The sequence below is a fragment of the Glycine soja genome, chromosome 17, assembly GCF_004193775.1.
Source record: "Glycine soja cultivar W05 chromosome 17, ASM419377v2, whole genome shotgun sequence".
In the NCBI taxonomy this organism is placed as follows: Eukaryota; Viridiplantae; Streptophyta; class Magnoliopsida; order Fabales; family Fabaceae; genus Glycine; species Glycine soja.
Window position 1 is genome coordinate 491287 of NC_041018.1, and position 22758 is coordinate 514044.

General features: G+C 35.4%; 1 protein-coding gene across 3 annotated transcripts; it reads right to left on the minus strand.

Annotated features, from left to right (window-relative positions):
* Window positions 1–1183: 1183 nt before the first annotated feature.
* Window positions 1184–22386, minus strand: LOC114392729 (sister chromatid cohesion protein PDS5 homolog A-like). Of its 3 annotated transcripts, none has more exons than XM_028353953.1 (33): window positions 22118–22386; window positions 21084–21287; window positions 20749–20930; window positions 20042–20168; window positions 19715–19933; window positions 18103–18319; window positions 17857–18002; window positions 17605–17747; window positions 16064–16213; window positions 15907–15955; window positions 15636–15827; window positions 14737–14919; window positions 8959–9113; window positions 8755–8881; window positions 8360–8509; window positions 8207–8263; window positions 7910–8046; window positions 7690–7807; window positions 7380–7514; window positions 7094–7290; window positions 6067–6223; window positions 5829–5972; window positions 4976–5047; window positions 4274–4888; window positions 4076–4183; window positions 3847–3926; window positions 3237–3288; window positions 3031–3117; window positions 2882–2907; window positions 2575–2631; window positions 2346–2485; window positions 1755–2164; window positions 1184–1674 (listed from the first exon to the last, which is right to left on the minus strand). In XM_028353953.1, exons 1-33 carry the CDS (start codon window positions 22199–22201, stop codon window positions 1624–1626), a joined length of 4971 nt encoding a protein of 1656 aa, XP_028209754.1. In that variant the 5' UTR covers window positions 22202–22386; the 3' UTR covers window positions 1184–1623. The 3 variants fall into 3 exon arrangements, with proteins under 3 accessions (XP_028209754.1, XP_028209756.1, XP_028209753.1); XM_028353955.1 differs by having other exon boundaries at window positions 2346–2461; window positions 3847–3935; XM_028353952.1 differs by having other exon boundaries at window positions 3847–3935.
* Between the last annotated feature and the right edge of the window lie 372 nt (window positions 22387–22758).

The window sequence follows — 22758 nt, forward strand, 5'->3', positions numbered from 1 at the left end:
TAAAGAAAGGAACATGTTGAGAAAAGCAATAAATTAAGTTAAATTAGCATGCCTACCAAACAATAACATAAACTAAACGAAAGAAACTTTGAGATTTTTCATGTAAATATATTTATAACTTAAAAAGTGAGAAAAGAGTGGCAAGCCAGTGAATACCGAGGATAGATTTAACTCAAGTGAATGTTAGGAGCAAGTGCCAAGTGAAGTGATGATGATCTTAGGAAATTAAAAAGGGCTTTTTTGGAGATAGATTACAATAAAAAGGAGACAACTAAGGGAAGGGATGGTGATGGTATTGGTGGAGAAGAATAGGTGTTGCTGTTAGTTAAATGTTCATCTGACTCAGCACTCAAATTTAATGGCAACGGAATTTCCTCGTCCACCGACTGCTGCAGGTAACAATTACAAAAACGACAGGATTGACCGTTGACCAGACTAAAATATCCAAATCAACGTGTGCTCGCTGAATCTGACAACGCTCTTTCATTATACATTCAAATCACGTGACACACGTCATTTCTTATTGCTTTTTACCATTCAACTCATATTAAGGAAAATTTTATAATGACGACCCAAGTTTACAACTGTTTGAATTTTTTGGTCTTGTATTTATAATAATAATCATTTAATTCACCTGCTCAATTTAATTTATCACTAAAACTTGACTTTGAAAGAAACGTGTACCCTCGCTGTGATGTGAGAGCCTTGTTTCAAAGAGTTTAATTATCAAACTTGCCAAGTGTTGGTATTCCACACCACCACATGACCGAGAAACTACGTAACGAGTGTAAAATAATATTAATTCAATAACAAATCATATCATAAATTTATTAACTTTTTAACTAAGTATCTTAAAATTCATACCAATTATGACTTTCAATTGATTACCAATATAAAATTATTTTATGTTTTATTTTCTATATTTCTAGCTTTTTTCCATTCACCATCCTTATTTACATTCATCCTATTTATCCCTTATTTCCTTTCTTCCAACCATGCAGTCCCAAGTGATTCCTCAATCTAACACACGCCAACTTGTCTTGGGATAATCTACTCAATTCTTTTCAAAGACTCTGGATAATAAAACTTGCTCAAGGACATAAACTTTAGGCGATTTACCAAACACATTTTGCACTCTTCACCGTTTTTAGTGTAACTGATTTAATATAAATTAAGCACAGGATGGTAAAGTCGCCTTTTTCAATTGTAACCGGTGAAGTACAAATATGCTAAAGTCCTAAAGATACAAATGCAATTATGCCCACGTATAACTGTACACATTGTTAATTGCCCAACTCAATTATACCAATTGTCTTGAAAGGATGAACGACACCTACATAAATCATATGCTAAACCTATCCCTGAACTAATGAAAGGTCATTTAACAGAAATATAGTCCTAAAGAACCCAAAAGTGTCTACATTTTCTCCTTATAAACGTGGGGATGACTGCTGTTATTTTATACTCTACAGGGTGGCTACATGACATGCTAAGCATATTTATTAGTGTGTCAATAACTAAAGATCTCCAATTTGGCAGTCATCTTCACGCTAACACCTGTACTTGTACCACAGCATCAACTCCGCTGCATTCTTGACAGACAAATAACAATAGCTAAACTGCTCATTGTTCTTTCCCTGAGCTTTTCTTCCCCGTCCTACACTTCCATTTACTCTGCATCAATCAAATATTAAATGATCAACTTAGAACAAGTACTAAAATAACATGAGTGATGCAACGGCTGAGTTGTTTACCAGAGGCACGTCATCAGAAATCTCAGGGATTGTTTTGTTGTCATCATCATGGGGACTTTTTGATGGCTCTAGATGTGATTTCTCCATTTCTCTAGGATTACTGCCAGCATCGCTGTTATCATGATGCCCTTCAGAATCAGATTCTTCTTCTCCATTAATATTTTCCCTCAAAGCTCCACTTGATTCATCCACTTCTTTCTCTTCAGAACTACCTTGTGGGACACTTTCTCTATCTTCAGAAAGCCTTTCACTATAATCCTGCTTCTCTTCATTTGTTTCTTTTCTATAATGAAAGTTTTTCTCTTTCTTTAGCCTCTTTCCTCTGGAAACTGATTTTGTGTTTTTGTTAGATTTCTTCTCCTTTGTTGTGATTTCATTGAATCCTCCATTCAATTCCTCATCTGATCCACCTAGAAAAGAAAATTTGTATAAAAAGACACAAGGAAACAAATGAGCACAAGTCTTAACACAATGAGGAAGCATAGTAACCGCAAGTAAGTGCAGTAGAGATATTAAAGGTATAATATTCATTTCCAAAGAAAATTAGCAAATTTAACATTCAACCATATAATGTCTTTTAAGATATATTACCTGAGTACATTTCATCCGCTTTAGAGGTTGTGGTCTCTTCAGGATTTGATATATTTGAAGCCTCTTTGGTATCCTCTTGATGCAACTTATTTTTTGATGCACGTTTCACAGGTTTGCTGGGAGATTGTTTACCATTGATTCTATAAGGCAAAATTATACAAATTATAATAAATAGAACATAAAGCAAAATCACAGATGTGCAATAAGGATCTCAGATTCCTCCACTCACATTTTTTTTGCCCTTTTACTTTGTGAGCCACTTGAACCTTTATGCTTTTGCCCAGTACTACAAAGCATGAAAGTAAACAAGAAAATCAGTACATAAAATGCAGACCACACACTCAATGGGGTATAAGACCATGTTAATAAACTACTATATAGACAATTCCCCTAAAGCAGATAACATGTATTCAATCCGACTTTTTGGTCTTCTAAATGTTAGTGTGTATAACCATTTTCTTATTATATTTATAGGAAAACATATAATCACTCAGGTACAACTAAAATAAAAAGCAGCATGCCAAGGATATACTTACGCTTCAAGTGAAGAGAGTTTTAACTTCTGGAAAGAAATTAAAAAAAATGCATCAGATATTCAGTTTTTAATGGTAACAGATATTTTATTTGGAATAGAAAATGTAGAAATATTTCAGAGAAAGGAAGAGCAGTAAAGAAAACCAGAGACCTTGATAGATTTGCGGCCCTTGTCAATAAGCTCCCAGCGCTCCTTTTCTAAACGGAGTATTTCTACGTCTCCATCATCATATAATATCTTCCACATGACATGACAACAGTAAAATTGTTTCACGATTATAAGTAATAGTTAATAGATAGCAGGAAGAAAAACTTTGTATAAAATTCTATGGGCAAGTTCAGCATCATTCAGCTTACCACATGCTTCCCTTTCAAAGGGTCATAGGACTTAATGGTGCCTCCATAAAATCTACAGAGAATCAAACATTAGAACTTCAATTAGAAATTCTGAGAAGGCAAGAGAATAAAATAATGACTTTAGAAGGCATACAGAAAGCATGTCAGATGAAGAGCCACATAGAATGTAAACAGATGGAGGCATGAAAAACAAAGAAATATAAGAAAGCAGCATCAAAAAGGAGCAGCTGAATTTGCAAGGGAAGTCATCTTCAAAATTGTGCACAAAAACCTTTAATTTAAGGCCATGTTTGGATAAACTTTTCTATAAACACTTTATAGTAGAAGAAAATAAGAAGGAAACATGAAATAAGCTTCTCACATAAGCTAAAATTAACTCATGCACAAGTTAAAAGTCAGCTTTTAGAGAAGCTAATATGAGAAAGCTTTTACAAATTAGCTTATGGGAGCTTATTTCATTTTTTTTCTTATTTTCTTCTCCTATAAGTGCTTATAGAGAAGTTTATTCAAATAAGGCTTCTATATTTTTCATGCGCTCCCTAATAATGACCAGAACTAACTTATTTTGCTTCAGCAACTGATCTCTATAAAATTTATCATTAGCACTTACTTCTTATCTGTAGGCCACCAAACTTTAATTCTGCAGCCAATTAGATCTTCAGTATCAATTTCACCTTCTTTTGTCATGCACTGCACATACTAAATGAAATCAAACTATGTGTTCCAAGGGATTTGCACAAACACAAATTATAACATAGACAAGGCGGGTAGGGAAAGGGGGTTGGGGGAGCATAAAAGATCCACATGTGATGACTAGAAGGCTAGTAAAGAGAGCTTACCTTAGCCAATCCTGAAATACTTTTTCTTTTCCCCTTTTTAGCGGATCCTGTGGAAGACTTGTTATTGTTTCCTACAGTCTTATCACTTAGTTGTGTACTATCAGGACTCTGTAACACAGTCAAAAAATAATAAGCAGAAGTCTACGACATTGATCTATTAGATAATACATTAGAATATACTTGACAGTAAGATTGTACCATCATGTCAAGTTCATCATGTTTGTTCAACTCATCATTATGGTAACTGTCAGAACCCTTAACTTTTCGTTTTAATGAGGATAATGACAAATCTTTCTCACTTCCTTTGACCATTTTTCTCTGCATGGTTTTGCTATCTGCATCAGGGTTAACTTCTTCATCAAGCAGTAATTTGGGTTGAGGGGAGTCTTCTCCTGAAACTCTTCGAGATGCCTTTGATATACTAGTCGATAATCTCAATTTTCCATGAGCAGAAGAAGACCGCCTACGTTTAGGCACTGGAGCAGGTGTTGTTTCTCTAGCTTTTCTCTTTTTGCCTGTTGCAGACTCTGGATCCTTCAGCTCCTTCTTACTCAAAGAATGGTCATGGCCATTACTTGGTTCAAAATTAGTGGGGGTCTCCAAGTTATCCACATTAATTTCTCTGACCATATTTAAGATGTCAAAATCATTTTCAGCCTTTTTTGTTTCAGCTGGCACAGACTTATTCCTTTTCACCTTTTTGCCACTGGTTCCCTGAGATTTTATGTTCTTTAGCATCTTTCGCAAAGGTATTTCATTTCCATCTTTTTCATCTTCCTTAGAAGCTTCATCCTCTGCTGATTGGGATTGAACCTGACATAAAAAGAGCATGATCTTGCAGTTCAAGATTTAAAAAACAATGAAAGCTGTCATGTAACTTTCCCACTGCATTGAACATACCATTTCTAGTTCAAGAGATTCAAAGTGGATCAAGGAACTTTCATCAGCCAACCAGCTTTTAACTTCAGTTACCTGCCATATATTTCAGAGGCATTAACAAGAACTATTTTTATTTGTAATTAGAAGTAATCCAAGATCTAATAGATGTTAAAAGATAATAATACTGTTTATCTGATTCAAGGAAAAGACAACTTCATTAACTGAGCTTTGCTCTTAGGTTAGTCAGAGTAGACTAGATTTTACTTGTAGGGGAGGTAGTGTCATTAAATTGTGTCAATATTCATGAAAGAATCCAACTTCATTGCCTGTTCAGAAAGAGATGTGATACACATACAATAATTCATAAAATTTATTCAACATCATTTTTTGTGTCTATTTCTCTCAATCCCATCATTTATTTATTTATTACATTTCAAACTTCTCTGTCTTTTCTCTCTTTGTCTCTTTTTGCTGTACAATTTGTTGTGCAAGTATCATTTCTCATTCAGAAAAGAGCCTAAACAAAACCACCCTAATCACATCAATCAAGCAATAGGAAGAAGATGCATAATTGGAAGGAAATGTTTTTTCCTGCAACAAAATCACCCAAGTCTATATGATGAAATTCAAGCATCATGCAAATTTAATTAATCAAATACCTAGTGTTGAGTCAAAATATCAAGTCTACAACTTAAGGTGCATAAATTTAAAATGATCAAACGAGATATAAAATGAGTATATAAAGTTAATAATGCAAGCAACTCCACTGTTACAAAACAGTCTCAGTTGGAAAATCACTTTGCACAGAGTATGAACAAGAATAGATAGCATACTGGAAGGAACTACAAAATTTGACCAAAAATAAGGAGCATACCAAAGTGTCATCTCCTTCCTTCTCAGATGCTTTGTATAGCAATGGAGGTAGAGAAACCAAATGGGACAATCCTTGCAAATCAACATCCTTCTGCACTAAGCGTTTGGTAATTGCTAAACCAAGCTCACATAATGCATGAGAATTCTGGACATTCATTGATAACAGATGTAAGAATACAGTCACTTATCACTTTAACTTTTGCAATTTTTAACATGTCGGGAAAAAAATTAATTCCAACCTTTGACTTTGATGTGTCAACCATGTCTTCAGAATGCTTGATACTCAGAAAGATAGAAGTGATAGTAGATATAAGTTCCTTCTCTTTGTCAGTAGTTAATTCTGACTTAGCATCTTCTTCTCTTTGCAGTAGCATTGACAGTATTAGGTGCAACTGCCTGAAAATTCAGAACAAAATATAAATTCAAAAACAATGAGCATTTCCAACCTTTTACATTTTGAGGTTTGATAAATTTGTAGGCATCAGACTGGTTGCATTCCTCATTCAAATTTCAAATCAGCATCATAAACACGTATTTGAGAAGTACAACAAACAGATACATGTAGGCATCAAATCCAAATAATATAAGAAAAAGTTTGGAACCTTTAAAAATGTGTTCAGACAGGTTATATTATAAGCTTACTGTGGCACCAAACCAAGATTCTTAAAAGCTTACCACATTACGTGAAATAATACAGTGCAGTTAAGTACATAAAGGCAAACTTTTTAGAAGGCCTCAATTTAATAAGCATGTGGCATTCTTCATATCTTTCAAATTTAAATTGCAGATATTCAAATATTAGCATTTCATACATTAAAATGTCATAAAATCATTAGACATAACACTAACATTTATGAATTACCAAAAGTAAACTAAAGCTCCTCCATCCCTTCTCTCCTAGGTCTCTCTTTTGAATCTTTTCACGCCCATTGTTATAAACAAAGAATTTATTAAGAGAAGAGAAACATAAAAAGGTAAGAGGATAACAAAAGCATTAGCATAAAAGACATCACAAAGAATAAAAAAAAAAGACCAAGAAACATGCGCAACACAGCGTGCCCATCTCTCAATCTTCCAAAGACACTTTCCTAAAAAGATCACTAGCTAAACACCACAGAAGCTAGAAGAACTGCTCAATCCCAAATGAACTCAAGACTGTTGTCCAGAGAAGATTCTAGCATCGCTTTTCACACACTATTTAAAGAGTATCCAAATAATGCATCATTGTATTCAGCATAGAGATGTCTTGTGTGGGTAAGATGGTACCGGTATATATCATCATATGCTCCAACATCCTTGCAATCATCAACATTGGGACATGAATTGTGAGCAAGAGCATGAACTAGGTATGGAAGAATATATTCAGGGTAAGTGATCAAGGAATTTGCATCTGACTGCACAGAAAGTTGCCGTGCCTTCAACTGGTGGTACATTTGAATAATGTCAAAGAGGTTCTGTTTATCCTGCATTAACAGAATCACAAAAACACAATTTTGATGACAAAGCAAAGAAAATTTACAATTGTGAAAAAGACAATGAATCAACAACTTACCTCTGCAAACTCATCTGGCTTGGATCCAAATATGTTGAATAAGAAAGCACACCCATATTTGGCATCCAAAAGGCGGTCTTTGATATATTGGTGAATTTTACTCAAGAAAATCTTCTTAGCTTGAGGAAAACTAATCTGCAAAACTCAAAAGGCCATGAGAAGCAGTTATTCACACATTTAAATGAAAATTTTAACAAATTAATTCCTCCCTTTAAATATGAATAGAAGTAGTCTTTTATCTTGAAAATAATGCAATGAAAAACCAATAAATACTCAACAGGAAATTAAGTAACCAGAAGACACAGCCCACCTCAGACACCCTTAAAGTTAAGTGAAAAAGATCAACAGGTATCTTGTGATCCCAAAGTCTAGACAAACGAAGAACTGCCTTTGCAGAAGCAAGCTTCAAATGGGCCATATCAACTGAACTGCAAGTAAGCATAAATGAGTACATAGTATTTAAACCCATGGTCCAATTTTAAATTTTAAATTAATTAATTAGTATGTAACTCTGAAGCTTATATATATACCTTGATTTTAGATCCTTCGATATTTCACCATACAATAAAATATTCCTAAGGATATCCAGAAGACTGTCAATATTTGGACGAATATGAGCATCTTTGACTGGCAAGTAGCTCTTCACAAATGCTTTAATGCCATATATCTGCAGTAAAGAAAGAAAAAGAAGAGGGGGCAGAGAGAAATAGAGAGAATAAGATGTAATAAAAGAAGCCAACTTACAAGCATTTTCTTATCTATCAAATTACAGAACAAATATATAACCAAAAGAATCTTAAACAGAGTTGACTATTCTTCCTACTAACCTTCAACATACAAAGATCACTTTTATCATCCCAAGAAGTTTTCATGTTATCTTCTTTCTGAAACAGCAAGGCACACGTTTAGATGAAAATCAATTATTTTCATGCTTATTTCAAAAACAAACACACCATTCAAAACGGATTTGAAAGGCTTACACTATCAGTTTTTAGAATCTTGTTTAGTATAAATTCTACAATTTCATTCTCTCTGGTTTCATAGACAGGCATTGCTGTCTGCGCAATACACCCCAGAGACTGAAGTACTGCAGGCAGATGTGTTTTATCTTCCAGCATATCTACAAGTTTCTGCAAATAAGGTGACAAGAATCAGAATGAAGGCAACAAAATGCACAAGGCTCCCATCTAGTGGGGTTTGGAGAGTAGACATAGGCAGCTTTATCACTGAAAGCAGAGAGGCTATCTCCAGGATTTGAACCCGAGACCTCCAGGTCACAAGGCAGTAACATTACCATCACACCAAGGCTCATCCTCTGACAAAAATCAGAATAATAAATTGTGTGCTTAAAATAAATTAATCAACCAGATGAAACCTTGTATAGGACAGAGAGAGACTTGAGGCCATCATCCTTAGTTATTGCAGCCAGTGCATGGACAGCATACTTTGCCTGCCTCCGACTGCCTTCTAAACATAGTCTCTCCAATATAAGGTCTACAGAACTGTATGACACAAGGAAATGGTAAGAAAATTGTACAAGAAAATGCATTTAAAAGGTTAACAATTTTAATAGTAGCACCTTGATGTGACTGCAAGTTGTTCACGAATAGTACCACCAGCCTTTGCTAAAACATTTAGAACACCTTCCTGAATTGTATCATTATCATCTTTCAGTAAATTCACCAGCTCCTCCTCACTGCCACGAAGGAGCAATGGACTGAAACGAGCAACTATCTGCAATTTACAAGTCAACCCGAAGTTAAAATTATTATTCTAGTATTCTTAATTATCATGTCCAAAGTGACTCAAAACATACCACTGTTTCATAACAGAATTAAATAACATTAAATTATTGGAGTGAGATATTAAAAAATAAAAAGCAACATAACACATGACACTTAATGAAAACCATTCTTGGGCCCTCTCCTATCAGCTTAAACAATTAGGATGAACTGGTTCTATGGCATTGTATCAAAACCTCTCCAAGGTCAAGAGTTCAATCCTAGTAGTCACATTAAATTAAATTTCACCCCACTGTAGTGCCAGGTTTGAGCTTTGTGCACACTGAGCTTGAAGGGCTTGCACAATTGCTAGGCATTCTCCTAACAACTTAAGCATGTGGAATGATTTGCACTTGACAGACACAATCACTCTGAGCTCACAATTCCAATTAGCCATATTCGAGAAACTGAGATGAAGAAAGAGAGAAAACCAGAGAAAAATGTAACTGATATTATTGTGATCTGAAAAGTCAGTTAGAGTTTGTTACAACAAAGATATATATAGACCTCTGACTCTTCTAAACTAACACTAACAGACTCTGATTTCTTAATATCAGTGAGGTACAGTTAGCAAAGCTAACAGCTTGTACAAACACATAATCTGCTATCTAACACTAGAGAGGTGTTGTTAGTAAAAGCTAACAGCCCTGACAATCATTCTACAAAACTGTTTTCACAGTTGTACAACTACATACTCTAATACCCCTCTCAAACTCAAGGGGAAGAGTTTTCAGAAGAAACACTCTTCACATTGAGTTTGCCTCTGAGAACTTCAAACCTTGCTGCAGAAAGAGGCTTTGTCAGTACATCAGCCCACTAATCCAGAACTGGAATATGCACAATGGAAAGCTGCTTGGCCAGAATCTTTTCTCTTACGAAGAAGACATCAATTTCCATGTGCTTTGTACGACTGTGAAACACAGGATTGTGAGCAATAGACACAGCACTCTGGTTATCACAAAAGATTACAGGAGTAGTAAATGGAACTTGTAACTCTATTGGGAAAGCGTGAATCCAAGTTAACTCAGTGGAAGTTTGAGCTAAACTGTGATACTTTGCTTCAGTACTGGACCTGGCAGTGACTGTGTTTGCCAGACCACCAAGATATTAAGTTTGGACCAAGAAATATAGCAGCTGCTGAAGTGGAGAGCCTGTCATCCACATCGGATGCCCAGTCAGCATCACAGAATGCACGAAGAACCAAGGGCTTCGTAATAGAATTAGGCTGAAGGAGTAGGCCATGAAACAAAGTGCCCTTGAGGTACCTTAAGATTCTTTTCACCACTGCCCAGTAAGAGTCTAGAGGGGCAGCCATAAATTGACAAACTTTATTGATAGCAAAGCTAATTACGGTCTAGTAAGGGTATCATGTTGTAAGGCACCAACTACAGACTTGTATAGAGTTAGATCATGAAAGATATCAGCACCATGTCAAGATAACTTGCAATTAGAGACCATGGGAGAAGAATAGAATGAGCCTCAGCCATGTGAGTTTTGTGAAGTAAATCATGAATATATTTAGTTTGAGTCATCAGTATGGAGTCATTGGACAGATACTTGATCTCTAGACCCAAAAAATAATCCAAATGACTAAGTTGCTTGAGAGAGAATGCAGTGTGTAGTTTGTTTGTGAGCTGCTGAATTAGAGAAGCAGAGGGACCTGTGATGATGATATCATCCACATAGACTAAAAGGTAGACAATATGCACTTGTTGCCTGTAGATGAAAAGGGAAGAATCACACTTGCTCCCAACAAATCCAAACTACAGCAGCGTAGATTTCAGCCTGTCAAACCATTGCCTTGGAGCTTGTTTCAAGCCATAGAGAGCTTTGTTGAGCTTGCAGAGTAGAGACTTATTTGCAACTTCAAAACCAAGGGGTTGTATCATAAAAACAGATTCTTCAAGAAACCCATTTAGAAAAGCATTATTCACATCAAGCTGAAACAATTTCCACCCATGTGACAGAGCAAGGGTGAGAACAATTCGAATGGTGACAGGCTTGACCACACGAGAAAATGTCTCATGAAAATCAAATCCATGAATTTGATGAAACCCCTTGGCTACCAATCTTGCTTTGAACCTGTTGATGGAACCATCAGCATTTTCTTTTACCCTGAAAATCCATTTACACCCAATGGCCTGTCTATTAGGAGGTAAGGGAACTAAGTCCCAAGTTTTAATTTTCAGCAAAGCATCATACTCTTGCTGCATAGCAGCAAGCCAATCTGCATTTTCAAGAGCTTGTTTCACAGTTTTGGGCTCAGAATGGGTAAGAAATAAAGAAGGATGTAGTCTAGGATTGTGAATTTCAGATTTGGACCTTGTTTGCATAGGGTGTGTATTAACTGGTATAGAATTAGGTGCTGAAACAAACTCTGAAGTGGATGCACAGGAGGTAGTGGACTTTAAAAATTCAAGGTTGAATAGAGATAGGTTCAGAGGAAGTGGATGGATGAGGCACAGAAATAGAGGTTGTGGGGGAATGAGTTGGAATAGGGGAAAACCCATGGGGAACAAGAGGTACAGAAGGAGAATGAGAGAGAGACAGTTGAAAGTTTTGAGGAGTAGGAGTAACAGAAGGTGGAGATAGGGTGGGATTAAGGCTGAAGTAGGAATCAAGATTCTTAATGGGGTTAGAAGAAGAGGGAAACAGGTCAGAATAGGGAACCTTAATTCATTAAACAAAAAATCTTTGGAAATGTAGATTCTGCCAGATGAGGACAAACATTTGTAACCTTTGTGGGAAGAGGAATACCCCAAAAATAAGCATTCCTAAGATCGAAAATTTAGTTTGTGTGTATGGTAAGGTCTCACCAAGGGAAAATCGGTACAACCAAAGGTTTTAAGAAAAAGATAATCAAGATCCTTATTAAAAAGTGTAACAAAAGGAATGGCAAAGTTGAGGGAAGCAGTAGGAAGTCTGCTAATCAGATAGACAGTTGTAGTAAAAGCATAATCCCAAAACTGTAAGGGTAAAGAAGCATGATACAACAATGTAAGGCCCAAGTCAACTATATGTCTGTATTTTCTTTCAACCACACCATTTTGGTGATGACTGTGGGGACAAATTAGTCTGCGAGAGATGCCATAAGAGGTTAAGAGAGTAGAGAAAAGTTTGTATTCACCCCCCAATCAGATTGAATACTCTTGATTTTAGTGTTAAGTTGCAGTTCAACCATAGACTTGAAAGCTTGAAAAACAGAAATAGTTTCAGCCTTGGAAATATCCAAGTGTACCTGGAGAAAGCATCAATAAAAGAGACATAATATTTATGACCAACATATAAAGTCAAATGAGAAGGTCCCCATAAATATGTGAAAATAAGCTCTCCAAAGGGGAGTAAACAGAAACAAAAGTGCGAAATGGTAATCTCTGAGATTTTCCCATACAGCAGGAAGAACAAAAACCTGTGAAATTTTTATTTTATGGAGAAATGTTACAATGATTGAAGACAAGTTTCATTACATGACCATTAGGGTGACCTAACCTAGCATGCCAAAGGTTAGCAGTACTAGAGGAAGAAACAAAAGAATTGGAAACTACACTAGAGTTATTAACAACAGTAGCTGAACTAGTGAGGCCAGTATTTGAAACTGAAGTTGAGGTAGACAACAGCAGAGGAGAGTTGTCTTGAAGCTTGAGATTATGAAAGGAGTAAAGACCATCAGCACCAACAACTCCTTGAAAAAGGACTTTATTGGTCTCCTGAGATTTCACAAGACACAAGTGAGGATGAAATTCAAATAAAACAAAGTTATCTTTAGCAAATTGACTCACACTTAACAATTTTTTCAAAATTGAAGGAACATGTAATAATTTGTTAAGTTTAAATGTTATGGCATCATCATTAGAGGACACAAAAGAAGAGGAACCAGCACTAGAGATACTTAAACCCTTCACCATTGCATATGAAAATCTGATCAAGTCCATCAAAATGAGTGAATTGTTTAATATTTTATGATTCACCAGTTACATGAAAGCTGACTCCAGAGTCTAGAATCCAAGTAGAGCCAACAGGACCACTCCCATGAGAGGAAGAATTTGTGAGCATAACGCTGGGTTGATTGGGGGCTGGAACAGCAGCCTTGGAATTAGGATTAATCCAAGTATTGGAGGCTCTAGTTGAACCAGTGGAGTAGGGAATTGGTTGTAATGTGGTAGGATCAAAGGTGTGTGACTCATGGGACTGAAAACTCATATCAGACCTAAAGTGACAAACATTGGCAGTGTGTCCATATTTAAGACAGATTTGACCCTAAAAGTTGGCAAATCAACCTCCACCACATCCTCTACCGAAGCCACCACCACCACGTCCAACACCTCGGTCAGGAAAACCACCGTGACTATCGCCATGGCCATATGAACTCTGAGAACCACCAGAATCACCAGTTTTATACGAATTTTGGTGTGAATAGCCTTAAGTGTAGTTCAAGGACGGATATCACCTGTGCATCTTTATTGTAGCGAGTAAGATGAGTTTCATGACCATAGAGTAGAGCTTCAATATCAGGGATGGATGGAGTGCACTTCTTACTCTCAATTACAGAGATTAACAGCGCATAATCTGACAATAGTCCTTCGAGAAGTGCATCGACTTACTCCTCATGACGAGCAGGAACTCCAACGCTAGTGAGTTCATCAACATATCTTTTGATTTTACGCAAATACTCATCGATTGATTTGCCGTCAAGTGTAACCGCACGCATTGTAGTGCGAAGCTGTCGAGCACAGGACTTTGTATGAAGACTAAAGTACTCATGAATCCTTCTCCCAAACTTGATAGGAGTGATTCAAGCCAACAGCGCGCGACAAAACTGATTTTGAGAGAGTAGATTGAAGACAAACGAGGAGTGTTTGATCCTGAACCTCCCAAGCCTCATACTCAGGATTCACGCGATCAGCAATTCGATTATCCTCTGTGAGATAGCGAGGCGAAATGATGGGATTAACAACGAAACGCTGCAACTTGTGCGACTTGATAACTAGTTCTACATGAGTGCTAGTGGAAATAGTTTGAGTCATCAAGTTTCTCGACGATAGAGTTTGGGAACGACTAAGAAACGAAATTCAAAGGAGCAGAAGCCATGGATGCACAGATCTGGAACTTGCGAAAGGACGATGATTATGAAAAAATGGCTCTAGATATCATATTCGAGAAACTGAGAGGAAGAGAGAAAACCAAAGAAAAATGTAACTGATATTATTGTGATCTAAAAAGTTAGTTAGAGTTTGTTACAACAGAGATATATATAGACCTCTGACTCTTCTAAACTAACACTATCAGACTCTGACTTCTTAATATTAGTGAGGTACAGTTAGCAAAGCTAACAGCTCGTACAGACAGTCAGACACAGAATCTGCTATCTAACACTAGAGAGGTGCTGTTAACAATCATTTTACAAAACTGTTTTCACAGTTGTACAAGTACATACTCTAATAAACCAGCATCAAGCAAAGACATAAATTCTTGCTTTGCAATTATTATAAGCAAAAGCTGTGAAGTATTTGTTTATAATTCATAGACAAATGTTAAATAACAGAGCAAAAAAACAAAGCCAAATGAGATGTTCTTACCACCAACATATTCAAGCAAGATTGTGTACGCTGAGCATTTTCTGCAGATTTTTGAGCTATTATTTCTAAAAGAATTGTTTTTACATGCTCCTTGTTAAAAAGCAAATAAGAGCACTTCACAGAGAAGGTATTCAGAAACTCATAGAGACGATGTTTTTCTCCAAGTATTTTAAGCAAATCATCCTGCAAACAAAAAATAAATAAATAGGTAAAATCAGTAAAGAACAAACTACAAGCTACAGCTTCTTTCTTTCTCTACGAGAGAATAAAAAATAAGACAATGTTTCTCAGAATCATAACAATGAGATTATCTTTTAAATGTTGAAACTTGTGATGTTGCTCCTTACCATAGGCGCCTAAAAGTAAATATCTTGGAATTATGGTATTGAATGTTTGCAGTTCACTTATAAGAAATGTTCATAATGGCTTCAGGAAAGAAGATACATAGACAGACGTATCAACATCAAATTCTGAATCCCATTAAACTGTTTGTGTTTAAAGAAGATTAGGTTAAAAACAATATGCATTATGTAATGCAGGTTAGCACTAGATTACTATGTTGACCATGGCTAGTACCCACAGGCAGAGTGAATGAATAATTAATCAGATTGATAGCCAAAAAAGTAAAAACAAATAAAGGTCATAGTCTATTGGCAGTACAATCAAGGGTAGCAATTAATGACAGTGCCAGAAAAGAATTGAAATCAAACATATTCATGGAGAAAATGGTCACCCAAATTCATGGCAAGTTAACAAGTGATATATATCACAGGAATTGAGCATCAAGTTCAAAGTTTTAGTTCTCATATCTTCAAAGATTGATGCACATACAGTCTGTAACCATGATTTCCCAAATAAGTACCCCCAATAACATATCTATCAGCTACTGGTAATTTTACCCGATAGGCCCGAGCTTGATGGAGGCTAGTATTTGGATCAACAAGATTTGTCAAAATCTTCCAGATATTAGCATCTTTTAATTGATCCAGAATCTGGAAACTCTCTTCAGCTTTTATGGGGTCAGCAAATGAACGGGACATTACTCTGAAACAGAAAACAATCTTCTTTTGGACCTCGGGAATATCTTTATCCTGCATTTAAATGAGAATCAATTACTTTTTCTCATCAAATTTCCTTTAGATTTTCACTCCAATCTCCGATGTCAAATACCTGACTCATCTTCCTCAAAGACAGATACTTCTGCATCTCTTGTTGTAACCTGCTACCAAAGAGGTTTAGTTAAAAGGGAAACTTTTATTGCTCACAGATGTTGAGACACCAGAGTTGAATAAGCCATCAGCCCATGACAGAAATCAATCAAGCTTACCTTTGTTTCTGCTCCAGTATCTTTTCAAGAGCCTTTACCTCCACTTTATCAAATCCAGAGAAAATCCCAATCCAATGTTTAACAATATCACTGATTGAAAATTCTACAGGAAACAAGGACCCACATAGAACAGATTCAATTATATCAGATCTGCAAAAAGAAACAAAATAGAGAAACACCATTGATTAGAACAACTCTAATGCTGTCAAAAAACCACAATAGAAAAACCAATTTGTACTTGAAAAAGCATGCAGAAACTGGAACAAGTTATGCTATTGAGTATTGACAAAAAAAAAAACCACGGCAACAAACTACAACATGGAAATTATTGACCTTATGTAACACTAAAATAGACTGACCTTAGGTATTCTGTGCAGCACGGATTTTAAGAATCATAAGATCTTTTCTTGAAAGGCATAATATTTTTTAATGAGTATTATACAAAAATAAATAAAATCCATAATATAATCAAAATATGAAAATACAGAATATATATTAAACTTTATGTATACTATCATCCAATCATGCTTAGCGAAACCATTACAAAAGTTTGGTTTTCATAAATCACTACTACTAAAATGGGGTCACACTCTTCTAATGATTTACCAATTTTACACTCACAGTAATAAGGTTTTATACTAAAATATACTTGTTTGTGTATTTGAGATCCAAGCTCAAATTTGGGGATGGGTGGAATACACTAAATAAATATTATGATGACCAGCATGACAAATAAAAGGTTATAAAAAATAGATTTTTGAATCCCATACGAGACACTTATTTTTAAATTGGTCCCTATATGACAAAGGGTTTCAATTTAGGTGCAATCGTTGAATTTTATATATTGGGACTAGATTATATATTCTGGTGACTATACGTAAGAATCATTTTCAATTTGTTCCCTATAATCATATTGCAACTCCAACAGTATTATAACAACATACAGGGTGACCACCTGATTGAAAACAATTGTATGTATGGGACTAATTTTAAAAGAAAAAAAATCATATAGGAACCAGTTTGAAATTGAGTCATGTATAAGGACCAAAAATATATTTCAAACATATATAAACATAACTCTGCCCTAAAAAAATAGGAATCTGTGGTTGGATGATTATTTAAAATGTTAATTATTTTCTCTGCTTTCTCTAAATAAAAATTTGCTTATATAGAAAAAATGATAAATTAATACTAACATATACATTTCACTTGGTTTGATAATTATTGGGTAGTCATCTCAGGTGATAAAACTTCTCAATTTTCTACTAGAATCTGGGGTAATGAAACTTTACAGTACATAGCCTTAGTTGGATTGAATAAATATTTTAGTTTATGCAATACAAATAATTCATTTCTTTTAGAAAATAGGTCAAATCAATTTGCTAAACAAGTGTTTCCGCTTGTTGGCTACTAAACTAAGGTTTCAAAAGAAGGGGTCAGTCCTTACTTTACTGTCAACACAAAAAACAACATTAAAGAATAAGATGATCATGATGCAAACAAGGGCAAAGGTGATAAAGAATATAGCACAAGTGTATCACCGGAAATCTTTGTCATAAAAACATCTAAGGATCTTCCCAGGAATCCAGTTGAATTCATTAGGATTGACAGTGTCGCTGCTCTTCTCACAAGCAACTCTATACACTTCAGTTAATCTCTCCATTGCATACTTTTTAACAAGTAGCTACAAATGCAAAGCAAAAAGATGAATTGAGATATTGTAGTTAAAATTATCAATCAGTTAATTAAGATATAGAAACAAAAACAAAAATTTAGAGGTATACAATACATACAGATTTATCACGAAGCCGTTCTGCAACAAGTTTCACAGTTTCAAGTGGAACAGCATTTAGGGCATGACATGCCACATCGCAGATAACAGCCACAACTTGCTTTCGAACATTTTCATCAAAATCCAGCAGCCGTTCACAAAGGGCAGCTAAGTTTGATTCAATTAAAATTAGCAGATAAAGGACAACAACAAAAGGCAACAAAGAAACTTTAGACTGACTGGATGAACAAGTGTTTAATGCACTCACATATTATTTGAGGAGCTTCAGCTCTGAAAGGATTTAACAGCAGACAGTTCTTTACATGCTCAAGGACAGACATGCGAACGTCAACAACTCTATCAGTCAACCTCTTCAAAAATTCTGAAAATATAGGCTGAAATGCTTCGGGAATGGAAGATCCAGGAAGAGAAATTATGTCACCAACCAAGTTCATAGCTTTCAAACGGATTTCCAGCTGGTCAGTCTACAAATTTCCAAATTAAAAGTGAGAATCCAGACTATTTTGCTAAACCCGTGAACAAAAAAATGAGGAATAAAAATGCCAAAGTGACTTTAATACAACTTCATACATTACAAAACTCAACCTCCACAAAGTATAACATATAAATTCAACCTGAAAAAATCGTTATCATAGCAATAAGGTTATTATGATGGAAATAAATGGCACTGCTCAAAAAGACATGAGCCATCAATGTTAGCATCCAACTCCCAATTAGGAACGTGTACAACAGGAGAAATAAGGACGGGCCCAGTTAGTTAGACCTAGCCAGCATATTTATTAATAGTACGCAACCTATGGCAGCATATACTGTAATGTGGCTGGAGACAGCTATGGGTAAGCCATAGTGTTGCATTTTTTCATAGAGTGGCTGCCACACCACACCAGATTTCACACTTCAAATCACGTCATTTTGTGCAATATTGTCAAAAAATCATGAGTAAGATCGTAAAATTGCTGATCTTGCACTTTTTAAGGATTGTGGGACCAGAGTGAAATTACTGATCTTTTTAGGATTGTGGGATCAGCAATCTTTTGCAAGCAAATTTAGCTTATTGCAACTGGTTTTACAGGTCAGGTTTTGCATCTCAATTTCGCAAAACAACCCTAATCTTATGATTGCCTCGTTCATGCCCTACTATCATGGTCTCTCCCTCTTTGCACTCTCAAATCTCCCCCACCCTCTCACTCCTTGTTCTTTCTCTCCACTCTCTGCCTTCTGTTTGCGAATTCTGACTCTGGGCATCTCTCTACTCTCTGTCTTCTCTTTGTGCATTCTGAATTCTGACTTTGGCCTTCTCTGTTCTGAATTCAGCCACCTGCATTCCGATCCATGCCCTGGGTTCTGACTTCAGCCATCTGCACCTCTGCCTTGTGGGCTTATTTCAGCCATCTGAGACTGCAGTCTGGCCTTCTGCATCTCTGCCTTGTGTGCTGATTTCAGCAATCTGCAACTGCATTCTGGTCTCTTCCTTGGTTTCCAATTTGGGTCATTTGCATCTCTGCCTTGTGTTCTGATTTCGGCATCGAAGATTATCTCATCACTATCTCTCTATTCTCTGTCTTTTAGTACTTTATGTACTTATGATTTATATGTAAACTTATGGGTATGAATTTTCAATTTAAGATTACTAGTAGTTAAATTTTGTGATTTATCAGTGATTTTTGTTATTTGTGCTGCTTTATGCATATATGTGATGTATGTTTAAGTATAATTTTGTATTATCAATGATCAAACATACAATCCATGTTACAAATACCAATAAAATTCTTTTTTCTTTCTCATAGTAGTTCCAATTCTCAGAACCAGTATCTATCACTCTAACATCAGTCAGGAAAGAACATTAAAGTACTAATTACCAGTAGCTCTCCAGTCACATAAGGGAGAACTCCAGACAGGATCTGAGGAGCACAGCAATACAGATCATAGATAATTCCATGGTATTCTACTTGACTGTTCACCGGCTTGCTATCTCCAGACATTAATGATAGTAAAAATTGTTTAATGATGGGTTCAAGTTTTCCTACACATTGTTGTATGACATTCATAGCAAGCCTCCTCGAAGCCATATTAACACCCTGTAATTAAAATCTTACATCATCAAGTTTCTTGAATAATATTAGAGCAGCAAGAGAATCAGTTATCTGCATTTAACAGGAAAATGAATTTATGAAAAAAATACTTACTTTTTTTTCACAACCTAATTTAGACAGTAGAATAGATAAAATATCCTCACGGACATCTTCACTCTCTTCTAAGAGAACCACCATTATAGTTTGCATGGATGACAGAACACTTTCAGAATGATCATCTCTAAGCATGAAACAAAAATATATAGGCACCATCGTTAGTACCAAAAAAGAATAAACATAGAAAATCTGACATACAAGAAATGAACAAGTCTAACACTTTTAAGTTTCAACAAAAACAACAGCAATCAAGCCTTATCCAACTAGGTGGACTGTTTATATAGCAAGACATTGTTAGGACCAACGGGAACAAACATAGAAAATCTGACACAGAAGAGATGGTTAGTCATATCTTCTTAATTCTCACCTCAGTGTCTAACACTTTAAAGCTTCAACAAAAACAACAATCAAGCCTTATCCAACTAGATGATCGGTTTATATAGCAAGACGCTCACTTACTTGCCTATCAAAACATCGCATTCCAAGGACACAAAGATGTATACTTTGTCTCATAATCTTTAATTCATTTCTCATTATTTTTTTTATGACAGGAGAAAAAAGGATCAAAGCCTTATCCCGCTAAGTGAGGTCGGCTAAAAGAGAAAAAAGTATCCAGAAAAAAAAAATACTACAAATTATCTAGTTTGTGATCTTTGCATACACATCTCATAATTCAATAAATAAAGAAGTCATGATAAACAAACCTGACAACTGCAAAGAAAATTCGGAACATTTCATTCACTAGATCATCGCATTCAAGATCCAACATCACAACACATGATCTATATCTCGCAAGAGTCTCTAATATGACAACTCTCCGGCCAAAGGATGGACCATTGGTATCACTTAGACCACGAAAAGTACCAACAATCAACTGAAAGATATCCTGCAAGGATGTCTAACAAAGATCAGGACAAAGGATAATCATAAATTATGTTCCCAACTTTTTTGTGGTTGAAACAAAGCAAAATGATTGTATTTTTAATCAGTAAAAAAGAACATGAACTATAGTTAGATAATCTAAGTAAATGAAATGAACCTTTAGAATTTCATCACTGTAGGGAGCTTCAGGTGCCGTGATCCGAGTTATCTCACAAGCACACGTTGCAACTAGAAGCTTGACATCCCTATCTTGGTGCTTCAGCAATTCTGGCTTAACAATTGCATTAAAAAATGGCTTCATTGACTCCAATGTTGAGGTCAAAGGTGACTGGTCCAACTCTGCAAGGCACGTGGTGGCTTGCTGCATATGGAAAAATATTGAGGGGTGGGGTGGATTAGTAATTACCAAACTAAAAGCCTGGTAGCTTTATAACAAACTACGACTAGATCCATGAAACATGAAGTAGTATTTGAACCTATATTTTCTCTCTTCACCTTTTTTTACTAAAAATCTTTCCAGTTGATCTCATAATCCAACTCAAGTAAACAACCCCTTCAATCTCCCATGCATATAAAAATGAATATTACAATCCCTCAATTACACTTCTTCCTTCCTATTTCAACTTCTTTCCTTTCATTCCATTCAATTCTAAATCACAGGCATGAATGTTGCAAAATAGGAAAGAAGAAGAGTAAATGACAAGTTATTTTTATCAGTATTATCATTATCCAAAGTATAGACAACTTATTATTAATAAACTACTGCACAAGATAATTAAACGCCCAGGTTAACAGCTTCTCCTATGTTAGCAGCACACAAATTCAGCGAGCATTCAAAATTTGACCTAACTAAATAGATTCTCATCCAAATCAACAAAAATATCTCTCACCTCAAACATAGTAAATCTATTAATTGTTCTTCTCAATCAAAGAACGAACATAAGAAGCAAAAAAATCGGCGGAAGCAAAGGCCACCAAACTGAAGGCACTTGAGCTAAAAAAAAAAATATTTTCCTAAAAACACAAATCAGCTGAAGAGAGAAATTGCGACTCTATTTTCCTTTAGTTCCTGTTAGCGACTCGGCAGCGACCAAACGGAAAGTAACCAGCAACACGAGAAGAGAAAACAAAATCTTCAATTGGAAAAGGCAAAAAAAAAATGAGGAGAATTGGGGAATTAAAATGCAAAACCTTCAAGAGCTTGACGAGAGCGTCTTTGGAGGTAGGAAGGGTCTGGAGCTTGGATCCCAGCTCCTTCAGTTGCAAGTGAGCCATAATTCCTCGCTGGATTAGACGGTGTTGTTTCACTGCTCTTTCTTCATGGACGGACGGACTTAGAAGAAGCGGAAGAGAGGAGAAAAGAAAAGAGGGTTTTGGTTTTAGCTCCGCTCCGATGTTTATGTTTTCTTCTGTTCACTCAGCCACTCGCCTTCCGATTTTCCAACACCGAACCGAACTTAACTCCAAAATCCTCCATCTCTTTTTTTTTTTTTTTACATACAGTAATTTTATTATTTAATTAATTACTTTTTCTAATCTCTCTCGCATCGCACCCTTATCGTCACTTTTTTTTTTATAATAATAGTCATGTAATAATATTTATAAAAAAAATTATGTAATAGATATGTGAAATGTATAAATTTAAAATAAAAATAATAAATATAATTTTATTATTATTTTTAAATAATTGTTAAACTCATGTATTATAAAATATTGTTGGAAGACTGTTATCAGTCTATAATTTATTATAACCAATTCTTTGTAAATTGAATCTTTAAGTATTATGTATATTTTTTAAATTAAACATGCTATCAATTTTTTCATGAGGTTAT

Coding starts and splice junctions, on each gene's coding strand:
- LOC114392729 (XM_028353952.1), bottom strand. CDS start 22,201: ATGGCTCACTTGCAACTGAAGGAGCTGGGATCCAAGCTCCAGACCCTT. Junction 3,289..3,846: donor TGGTGGCCTACAGATAAGAA/GTAAGTGCTAAT, acceptor GATTCTCTGTAG/ATTTTATGGAGGCACCATTA. Junction 1,675..1,754: donor TTTCTGATGACGTGCCTCTG/GTAAACAACTCA, acceptor TGATTGATGCAG/AGTAAATGGAAGTGTAGGAC.